General features: G+C 31.7%; 1 protein-coding gene across 1 annotated transcript; it reads left to right on the forward strand.

Annotated features, from left to right (window-relative positions):
* The first annotated feature begins 8916 nt into the window (after window positions 1-8916).
* LOC124844546 (UDP-glycosyltransferase 72E1-like) lies at window positions 8917-10686 on the forward strand. The gene has a single exon (XM_047321505.2). It carries the CDS (start codon window positions 8998-9000, stop codon window positions 10510-10512), a length of 1515 nt encoding a protein of 504 aa, XP_047177461.2. The 5' UTR covers window positions 8917-8997; the 3' UTR covers window positions 10513-10686.
* The last annotated feature ends 1215 nt before the right edge of the window (window positions 10687-11901 follow it).

Below are 11901 nucleotides of genomic sequence, written 5' to 3' on the forward strand. Positions count from 1 at the left end.
GTTATATCATTAAAAATTATAATTTTTCTAAAATTATTAATTTGTTATGAAATGAATTTTTAGTGAAATGTTTTGTATGACTTAAAACAAGCAAGTAGACATTGAAAAATTATCTTTATTTCATTTCTTAAGTACATTGTATTCATTCAATCTTATTTAGATCATTCTTGATTCATTAAAAAAACTTCACTTACTTTCACTCCTCTTATTGTTTATATAAATGGTATTGTTCTTACTAGAAATTCAATGGATAAAATATAAACAACATCAAAGGAACTCTGGATTCTAAATTCAAAATCAAAGACTTGGGTCACCTCAAATATTTTTTCGGGTCAGAAGTTGCTAGATCTGCCAAAGAAATACACATTTCTCAGTGTACATATGCTCTTGATATTTTTCATGAAAGTGGAATTTTAAATAGTAAGCCTTCTTCTATTCCTTTGGTGTGTGATACGTACTACTATCTTATTTGAAGACAAACCTCTTTTTCACGATACTGTTACTTATTGTAGACTTATTTGGAGATTTTTTTACTTAACCAATACTCGCCCAAAAATTACCTTTGTCATGCTTTTTTTTACTCAATTCTCATTGTATAACACCATCAAGTTGTTCCACACATCCTACGTTACATTAAGGCCAACCCAGGTGAAGCAATCACCTTACTGATGTTTTTATTAAACCCTTCATAATGTTAATTTTTAAACTATTGTCCAAGTTGAGAACTTTGAACATATATTTTCCAACTTGAGGGAAGGGTATTGGATAATTTAACACATGACATGTGTTTCTTACGTGTTTTTCTTTATTTACCTTATGTGTTTTTTTTTTCTTTTGTTTCTCTGTTTTCCTTTTTTTTTATAAATACTCTTGACTGATATAAACAACTTTTGATTTTATGTAGTAATAAACGCTTTCCTTCCCGGTGCTACCTTACTGTTACAGAGATGGGCTACTGTTATGAGTGGATTCTGTATCATTTCCAATCAATCAATGTTGATTTAATGCTTGTGTCGTGGTATGCTAGTTGCAATATTTCACCTGAAATATTGTTAATGAGCAATCAGGTTTGGAATCTTGTTGTGGTTTGAGAGATTTATTTTCTCATTGCAGTTTGGAATAGTTTTGAATCTGGTTTGTTTCAACAAGGATGTTGAGAAATGAGAGGAAAGTGAGGTAGTTAAGTGTTTTTGTCTAAATTCTCATTCTACTGGTTTTCCATACTATGATGCACCAACCTAAATGATTATTTTCCACTCGTAATTGATTATTTAGCTTTCTAAATAATATAATTGTGCAGGTACCTACCAAAACATTATAAGTCATCATGTGTATAGTCAATTATACTTAAGTCAAAATTGATAACATTTGCTCTTTACATATTTAATAACATAATCAATTATGACACTTTGGTTGACATGCAAGTTTAAAAATACTGTCAATCAGGAATTTCACATATTAAATCGAACTTATTCCTCTTTCTTTTTATATAAATGACATTTTATGCAAAAATTTATTAGTTCTCTTCGATATTATAATATAAAGAGAGTCTATCTTTTCCTTCCAATTCACTTTTTTTTTCTTATTCTTTCACTTTCCTTTCCACTATTTAAATAAATTTTGAAGGTAATTTACTTATGTAATTAGATGAGTAGTGATTATATTTCAAAACTTGGTTTCCTTCACTAAATAAAATATTCTAAGTAGTTAAATATATTATTAACTTTTTTTTACTCATAAACCTCAAATTAAGAGGTTCTAGATGAAGAAGAGATAAATTAATCAACCACTTTTATTCATATTTCATAAAATACTTATTATTAATTTAAATTACAATGTAATAAGTTTTCTTATAATATAGTATTACATACTACTTGTATAGTAACATATTTATTGGATAAAATATCTTAGATATTTTAAGCGGTTAAGATATTTATGAGTAACTAACCAGATTTTCAGGTAAGGTTATTTTTATTTTACACTTATAAATACAATGACAGAGTCAAACGCCAGGTACGTTTCACTTACGCCAGATGGACTCTAGATAATATTCTGTAGTGATAATATAATCACTTTCTTCGCAGGTACCTCCCCCCTCCGTTGGTGAAAGTAGACGAGTGATACGAGCTGAAGGAGCGCGAACGACAACAATTGAGGAGAAGCGAGCGTCCCAGACATTTAGAAGCAACAAAGACACACCGGAAAACATCCATACCGAAACACTACTTTGTTTTAAATCACACAATCTTATGATCACTGACACAACAAAAATATTTTACATTAATTATTTTTTATATTTTTATGTTAGTCATAGGTTAGACATAATTGTAAGGTATGTAAATTTATATCGGATATATAGTAATTTTTAACGTAAACTTGTCGAACATTATTATAGGTCCAACATAAATACAATCATTTACATCAGACACAATTAGATTTGACGTAAAAAGGCTTGTCAGTAAACAAAAAATTACAATGAAATAAATATTTTTGAGCTTATTTTGGTTAAACACCTTTCATATGAATTGAAGAATTTTAATAGAGTGGAAAAATATGTAGTGAACAAAGAAGTCGAACTTAGGACAAATGTTAAGTCACAAAAGAAGAAGATTGAAGTGTACGGGTTCAAGGGTATTAAGTACCCTTAGAATATATGGATATCTTTGAACTTATTCAACTCAATCTTTTTTTCGAGTAACCAAACCTTTGTCCTACATTTAGCTAACATGTTCACTAATTCTCCTTTAACTTTATCAAAATTATTTACTTGTTATGCAACCTCGAACTACAACAAGTTAAGAAATACTTATTTCATTATATTTTTTTTAATTGTGGTAGAAATGAATCAAGATGAGAATTGATGTCTATTTTTGATTTTAAACGTCGTGAAAGTAAGAAAATTGTAAACTTTTTCATGGAAATTAAAGTTATGACTGAGTTTTCCAATAAAAAGTTACATTGAGAAATGAAAATGAAATCATGTTGACAAATGAAAATGGAAAGAATAATAAACTATAAAGTAAAGAACAAATCCTAACTTGTGAAAACTTTTTTAATGTTTTTGTGAAGTGAAAAATGAGAAAAATAAGTCTCGATCTTATATATAAAAAGAAATTTACGTTAAATGTCTTATTGTTCAACATAAATATTCTTTTCATGTCGAACAATAAAAATTTCAATGTAAATTGCTTTCCCTTATTTATAAAAGTGTTACCATGTTCATTTTATGTAAACTTTTGCACTAGGGTAAATTATGTAACAGGGATAATTATATTTTCGTATGAATATAAATACTATGGTAAATAAATATTGTTATTTATTAAAACAAGTTAAGAAAGTTATTTAGCATAAATTTTGAGCTTTACTTTCCTCCCTAGAAAAAATGTATTGAGAGTTCAAACTTTACTATGATAGATATATACAATTCTTATTTTGAAAAGATAGTTATAATAAGATCACGCATTTAACTTTTACTAAACAAATATTATATTAATGTATATATTTAGTTAAAGGTGAAAGTGAAATTTTTAGAATACAACATCAGTGTTTTTTTTTAATTTAAATTTTAAAAAATTTGAACTTTTCGATGTTGATAAAATGCAAAAATATTAAATATCTTGGTTTATTTTTTAAAATAAAATATTTCAACATGTTAAAACAAATACGTATTTTATTTTTTTAAAACAATGAAATGCTTTTAAACACTACTGTCAATAATTTGCAAACTCTTATTATAGCTAAAATAAATTCTATAAAATAACTGAAATCTATATGTGTGTGTTCTGATGTCTTACTACAAGGGATTAACAAAACTTTTAAACACTCATTTTAAAGTTAAAGCTTAACTGTGAATTAAGAATGGATTTGTCTTTTATTGAAAGTTTAACAAACTGAAAATAAGTAGTTGTTGACTTGTTATGCACATGGCATTACTAATTATCATTATCATCTAGAAAAATAATTTATGTTGACATTTATTTCCATGTTTCTATTTTCTAAAAGTTTAAATCTCACAAATACATACATATAGACTATATAATGTGGATCGAAGTTTGGAATTTTCTTAACAACCAATTACGAGATCATTAAATACTGTAACGGATTTTAGAAGATCAATATGAACAAAAATAAGTTAATTAGTGACCAATTACGTAAGGTTGACCTTATTGTGTCTGTATAGCTGGATTTTCAAATGGGTAACATGCTCCAGCAGGTTTTTTTTTTCTTACGAGAACGACAACTCGTGTAAGTGAATCTTCATTACATTTGTCCCTTTTCTTCACCTAATTAAGGAATTAATAAAATTATATATTTTTAAAAATTAAAGTCACAATCAAGTTAAGATACAGTTTCGTAGTTTTCATTTGAATCTTTTCGATCTAGGGAATGGTTAACATTTTAAGTCAACTTCTAGAGTTCGTTTCTCGATTCAAAGAGAAATGAATACTTAAAAGCGGATCGAAAATAGACTTTCTACTATCGCTTGAATGGCCTCAAACTCACAATAATCACACCTTTTCCAATAAAGAGCTTGCTTGACCTTGAGGAGGGTTGTATCCTGTATGACCACAAGTCAGCTACGGATCAGGCGGTCGACCCTCCAACAAAGAAATGAATGACCAATCTAGAATAGTTAATAATGACAATTAATCTGAACAATAATAGCTACTAATGAACAGTTAATGAGAATAATAGTCATTGATTGACAATTATTAAGAATAGTGTCATTTATTGGTAATAAATGAGTCAAACTTACTGGTAAGCTTAATATAATATTTATAAATATATGTGTGACAAAAAATGCAGGTGATTTTAACTCTGATTATTCATTCTTGTTATAAAATTATTGAGTAAATCACTAACTTAATTGTCGAAGTGCCTTTCACAGGTACTCACCCACTTGGCTTGAATAAGGAGGAGAGAGAGAACATAGTAATTTTGATAATGTAGGATAATCAAGAAACCTGTCAAGTCTATATGACAACTTGAAATATTTTGAGTAAGGATCTTAATCCCTATCCGAAACAATATATATGAAAAAATATATATGAAAAAAATAGAATTTGTTTTGAAACTATTTAAAAGTGTAAGAGCCGAGAGGTTTAAAGAAATTTTGGAGCAGACAGGTGTAGGCAAAGGATGGGACCGAACGGTTTATATTAAAATAAGAGTGATATATAAATGAAAGTTTCAAAAGTTTCGTCCCATTTTTCTGAATACAACTATCTCTCTCCAAAAAAAAAAACTTCTACTTTCTTCTTTTCTCCTCATTCTCTCTAGATTTTCTTAATCTCACTTCATCTATTTAACAATCAGATCGTGCCTAAGCAATTTTGGTGTCAAGAGCTTTCCATTCCACCGATCGGCTTAGTGTTTAGAGCTGGTAAGTTTCGTTCCTTTAATTCTCGTGAATTTGTGGAATTTTTGGCACATGCAAGTAAGCCTTGTTGTTTGCATGTGTTCATCAGCCTTTTCTTCCCCTTTCTAACCTCATTTTTGGTACTTTGGTTGGTCTCTTCTCACAAATCGATGAGCTATAGGTGTTCTTAGGATTTTCTGGAAGGGTAGAAGCTGTTCGGTTCGGTTAAGAGGTAAGAGAAGCTAGTTAATTTAATTGATGAGTCTATGGTATATGTGAATGTGGTTTGATGGTTTTGTATGTGTATGAAATTGGATTTTTGTGTGATCGGTATTGTGTGTATAGACTGTCAAAATTCTGTGATCATGATGATTTCTTCTGAAAAGTTCTTTGTTACTGTGGCTAGTGAATTGTGAGGAAGTGGTGTAATGAAATGAAAATTTGGGGTCAGACGTTAAATTGGTCGGTTGGGAGAGCTTAGAGGAGTTATTTAGGATCTGTTAGAGTCCCTAAGTCATTCAAAATGTGTTAAAACCAGTAGAATCGAATTTGCGTTATTGTTTATGCAGAAAGCTACCCGCGCGTTGTTGACCGCTTGGTCATATTCAAGTGCTCGGTCATTAACTGGGTTTGGTCTCTTTAGAGTCTTCCCAGTTCATGACCATTCGGTCTTAGTAGTCTTCGGTTTTGTACTATAGTGTTCGGTCTCAGTAGTGCTCAGTTTTGGACTAGCGTTCGGTCTTAGTAGTGTTTGATTTTGTACTCGCGTTCGGTGTTAGTAGTGCTCGATTTTGTACTGGCGTTCGGTCTTAGTAGAGCTCAGTTTTGTACTAGCGTTCGGTCTTAGTAGTGTTAGGTCTTGTACTAGTATTCGATTTAATATAGCGTTCAGTCTAGTTATAACTTTCGATCTTGATCTAACATTCGGTCTAGATAAAGTATTCGGTATAGTCTAGGTTCTCGGTCTTACACTAGTACTCAGTTTGTATTGGTGTTCGGTCTTAACTACGTTCAGCTTCTTATGGGCCTTACCTGTCAATGATCGTTCGGTCATGCTTTAGTGATCGGTTCTACATGAGCATTCGGTCTAAGTCATAAGTGTTCCATCTAAGTTATTAGTTTTCGGTCTAAGTTAAAAGTATTATGTTTACTATAGTATTCGGTCGGACAAGTGTTCGACCTCAGACTATATTCGGCTCACATTTGAGTCTTGCTCTTTATATGGCCGTTTGGTCATGTTTACATGTTATGAGTGTTTTCTGATCGATCATGTTCAGGGGTGGTGGTGGTTTTAACCATTCAGTTTGATTTTACTATGAAGCATTTGGTTTTTCAAAGGGTTGTGGTTATGTTGTACTCTAAGTGTTTACTTCAGTGTTTAAACGTATTATGTATGATAAATAATGTTGATATTAAAGTATGGTATTAGATTTGAACTGCGGATATGAAAGAGAATTGTAAGGAGGAATGTCTCAGTGGTTAATAAGTATGAATATGGACAGCGAAATCCACGACGTTCATCCTGAGATTCTAATGATTACCAATTCTCAAGTAGAGATGGGTAAGTCATGTCGTGAGAATAACAGGAGGTCCTAGCCTAAAGGTATTTAGGTGAGTTATAACGGATTAACCCCGGGCTACAACTGAGGGTGTTCTAGTTACTACAGCCCCGGGCACATAAACGACCTCAAGCTACATATTCATACTAGTCCGTATGGTCAAGTTAAAGCGGTCGGTCAATATATGTTTATATGTTTTATACATGTGTATGAGTATCTTATCTGTTTGTTTGAATTGTATGCTCACATGACTATTAAATCCAACTAGCTTACCCTTCTTTTCTGTATTGTCATGTTTATTCGCTCAGTTTATCCTTTGCAATGATCATCCGATGAGTGTGAGCAAAGGGAGAAGATGTCTCTCTTGAGCAAGCACTGGAAGGAGAAGATCCCCTGTTTAGTATAAGACTAATTGGTCTTGTACATAGTTTTGCATCAAATTAGGTCTTTGTGTAAAGTTTTAAATTTTATGAATATTTTTGGATAACTGTACGGTTAACACTTTATTACATAATAGATGACTATTCTATTTTATCATCTTATGTGATGATTATACTATATAGTTTATACTATATTTTAAAAAAAGAATATAAGTAAATAAATATTAAACATGTAAATATGAAGTAAGAAAAATTACTTGAATTTTCTTAATGAAGAGTAAACGGTTGGGTTCATTAGTGCTGATAAATGCCTTCACTCCACCGTTTCTCTGCTGGAATTAAATATTTTTAAGTTCAAAGGTCAACTGTCTGGTGAGGTGACCCATTCAGAACAAATTAATTTTAAAGAAGTAATTTATTGAAGAAAAATAATAAACATACGTCTTTATTTGAACATATATATTTTACACTTTCACATATTAATTAAATTTATACATTATTTTAGATAAAATAATATAATTATTGGTTAATTTTGTATATGAATTAGTTTTAACAATATTTTAATTAAATTATTATAATTGTTAATTAATTTTATATTTGAATCAATACAGAAATTAACTATCACTTATGATAGAGATACACGATATCTTTAAATTTTTATAATTATTTAGTTAAACAAATATAATGTTTTGGTTAAATCAATATAATTATGAATTAAAATAATATCAAGTTGATATATGTCATTTTAGCAATGTACATCTATCAATACTATTTATTATAAAGTTAATATTATTAATAAAAGATATATATTTCTTTTATGACATTATTTGTCAATTTATATTCTGTTTGTTTAAATTTTTATCTATCTTCTCATTAGTGAATATCTGTGAGAGAAAAACTTGTATACATAAAAAGAAAAAGATTCATGTAATATAATAACACTTAATATATAACTAAAGGAAGAACAAAACTAATAGGTTTACAATTTATATAATTGTGAATAATAGAGAGAATTAAAAATAATGTGAAATAAACGTCAGCAAAATTAAATTATATGTATATCATTGTTCTATACAAATAATAATATAAAATAGAAATTATAAAAATATTTTTATTAATAATATAATAAATATAACTCGAATATTTTTCAATATAATAAATTAGTATAAAAAACCAAAAAGAAAAGAGTCGTGGGACTCACGGGTTTCATGTTACTTTAAGAAATAGTGTTTTGAAATAATATTTTTACAACTATAAATTTTTTACATTTATTTAATATTATCATTTATTATTTTTATTTTCTTTACAAATATAAAAACTTACTTTTTTTTATAATTATTTGATCCTAATAATATTTATAAAATTATTGTGAAATATATGTCATCGTATTACTTTTATAATATTTCAAAGGAAACTTTAAAGCATTCGTTAATCATAAGTAGGGCAGTGAATAGTTTTGTTTTTTTTACCTCAATCAAGTTTTTAAAATATAGGCTTAATTTATTTAGTAAAATTTGAGGATGAAATGAGGTTTAGCATTCTCTATTAAGAATCATAATTGTTTTAATATAAATTTGTTGAATGGTAATTAATATTGTAGTGTTATATATATAAATAATCTCTTATCAGAATGAAAAGAGGAAGAAGAAAGATATACAGAAGTGAAACTAAGGAACCTTGAATCGATCTTACGAGAGACATGGCAACATCGAAACCACATGCAATTCTTCTGACTAGTCCCGGCATGGGACACATAATTCCCATGGTGGAGCTAGGGAAGCGCCTTCTCACACACCACTCCTTCCACGTCACCATCTTCGTCGTCACCACCGATTCCGCAACCACAACCTCTCAGATTCTCCAACAAACATCAAACCTTAGTTCCCTCAACATCATCCATGTTCCTCCCATCGACGTCTCCAACAAACTACCACCCAATCCTCCCTTAGAAGTACGAATCAACTTAACCATGCTCGAGTCCCTTCCATTTCTACGCTCCTCCCTCACATCCATTAACAACTTTCCTCCTCCTTCAGCTCTTATCGTTGACTTGTTTGGTCTTCAAGCTTTGCCCATGGCACATGACCTCGGCATGCTAACCTACGTTTACTTCGCCACCAGCGCTTGGTTCTCTGCGGTTACAGTTTACTTTTCGGACACGGACAACAAAATTATGGAAAGACACGCTGAAAACCGCGAACCACTTTTGATTCCCGGCTGCGCACCGCTCCGGTTCGAGGACACGCTCGAATCGTTTTTATCTCCGGGAGGGGCGATGTACGAGGGTTACCATGCAGCGGCAAAGGAGATCGTAGCCGCTGATGGAATTTTGATGAACACGTGGCAAGATCTGGAGCCCTCTGCGACTAAGGCGCTGACAGAGGATGGGATTTTGGGACGGTTTACGAAGGGAGAGGTGTACGCGGTTGGACCGTTGGTGAGAAGCGTGGAGAAGAAACCGAAGGGTGGAAAGAAGGATGGGGTTTTGCAATGGCTGGACGAGCAACAGGCTGAGTCGGTGGTCTACGTGTCGTTCGGGAGCGGTGGGACAATGTCGGGGAACCAAATGAGGGAGGTGGCGTTGGGGTTAGAGCTGAGCCAGCAGAGGTTTGTTTGGGTGGTGCGGCCACCTTGCGAAGGTGACGCGAGTGGCGCGTTTTTCGACGTGGCGAGTGGCGGTGACGCTGCAATGAGTTATTTGCCGGAAGGGTTTCTGAAAAGGACGGAGGGGGTGGGGGTTGTGGTTCCCATGTGGGCCCCGCAGGCCGAGATCCTGGAACATCCTGCGACGGGGGGTTTCGTGACGCACTGCGGTTGGAATTCCGTTTTGGAGAGCGTGGAGAACGGCGTTCCCATGGTGGCGTGGCCGCTTTACGCTGAGCAGAAGATGAATGCTTTCATGCTGTCGGAGGAGCTGGGGGTGGCGGTGCGCGTGGCAGAGGAGGGCGGAGGAGTTGTGGGAAGGGAACAGGTAGCGGAGGTGGTGAGAAGAGTGATGGTGGATAAAGAAGGTTTTGGCATGAGGAAGAAAGTGAAAGAGCTGAAGCTGAGCGGAGAAAAAGCATTGTCTATGTTTGGTTCTTCTCATCATTCGCTTGCTGAAATGAGGAAAGAGTGTGAAGTTCATATGCAAAGTTCTGATGCAAAATTTCCCCCAGACTGCCACTTACGGAGTACCACCACTGATGTCTTCAACCACGTTGTTTACTCTTGACTCCCTTTTCTTTCTCTTCTTCTTCTTATCATTATCATCTTAATTATCTATTTCTCTTTTCCAGTCTTCAATCTCTTTGCCTGTTAATGGCTATGTAACGCTATTTCGCAATTATCTCAGTCTGTATTCAACATAAACATTGCCTTGTCAAGAAAGTTATGTTTTTCCTCTCGCGTTCAAATTCCTGATTTATTTCTTTAATATTTTACGAAATAGTATAAACCTCTTTATTTTATAAACTATTTTTATACATCGCTCGTCTTTCCCATCTCTCCTCTTATCACTCCTAAATTTATACAGTTTTATCCTTTTTTTAACATATGTTATTTTCTCTCTCCAATATGGGTGAGTGAGAATATTTTCCTATGGAAAATGTACTCAATTACTCCACTTGTATATTATCCAGTCAAATCGTTTTACTCTCAGAGAATTAAAACATATTAAATTCTCATTTAAGAAAATTAAAACTAATTTATGGATTTAACAGTTACTAAAATTAATTTTTTTATACTATACAACTAAAAATATATTTTTAAATTATTTTTTCTGTCACTTTTTCAATGTACGGTGTTAAATGAGGTAATTATTCGTCTGTTGAAAACGAGTTTTTAGTTTGTTTGTTCGACACGAGAGACCTGAGAATATTTTTAAATCAGAAAAAAAATGATACAATTAAAGAATAATAAAGTACTAATTCCAAATTTAAATATAGAAGATAATAAATTTTTTTACATGCATTTAATATTGAAATATTACATTTTATCTCTTGTCTTTCATTAATATTTAGTGCATTCTTTAGATTAATGTATAATGGAACATGATATTGAAGTTCAAATATTCTTAATTATCATTCCAACTCTATTAATCCTTCACTCATGTGTTTAATTTGGTCATAAACTTTTATTCTTTGCTTCTTCCATGTTATTCTCTTTATATATAATAGGTTGACATATAATCTGTTTTAAAATGGGAGAATTGAAATAAAAATTTTCAAAGGTATAGAAAAACTAAACTAAAGTTAGAACATCCTAAGTACAACTCTTCCTCTTAATAAGATTTAAGAGAATCATAAATGAGTTCTTCTAAAATTTTCTTTTCTTCACCAACAGCACGTAGCATATCTTCTTAACGATCACTCACCCATTTGTTTACATAACATGTTGCTTGTGACATCGTAGGCTTGTGTAATAGTTTTCCATGTGAAGTCCAAATTGTATATGTCTGAGTCACACATTATGCTCAAGTCCTAACCTATTTCATTATCACAATGAATAAAACGACAAAAATATGTCTCGTTCACAAAGATTATGTGTTCTTGAACATATTACAAAAATTCGAAAACTCCATTTTTATACTTTTCACTAATATAACATTTATTCATTCAACTTC

Source organism: Vigna umbellata, chromosome 10 (genome assembly GCF_029865625.1).
Source record: "Vigna umbellata cultivar VRB3 chromosome 10, Vumbellata_1.0, whole genome shotgun sequence".
Taxonomy (NCBI): domain Eukaryota; kingdom Viridiplantae; phylum Streptophyta; class Magnoliopsida; order Fabales; family Fabaceae; genus Vigna; species Vigna umbellata.

Coding starts and splice junctions, on each gene's coding strand:
- LOC124844546 (XM_047321505.2), top strand. CDS start 8,998: ATGGCAACATCGAAACCACATGCAATTCTTCTGACTAGTCCCGGCATG.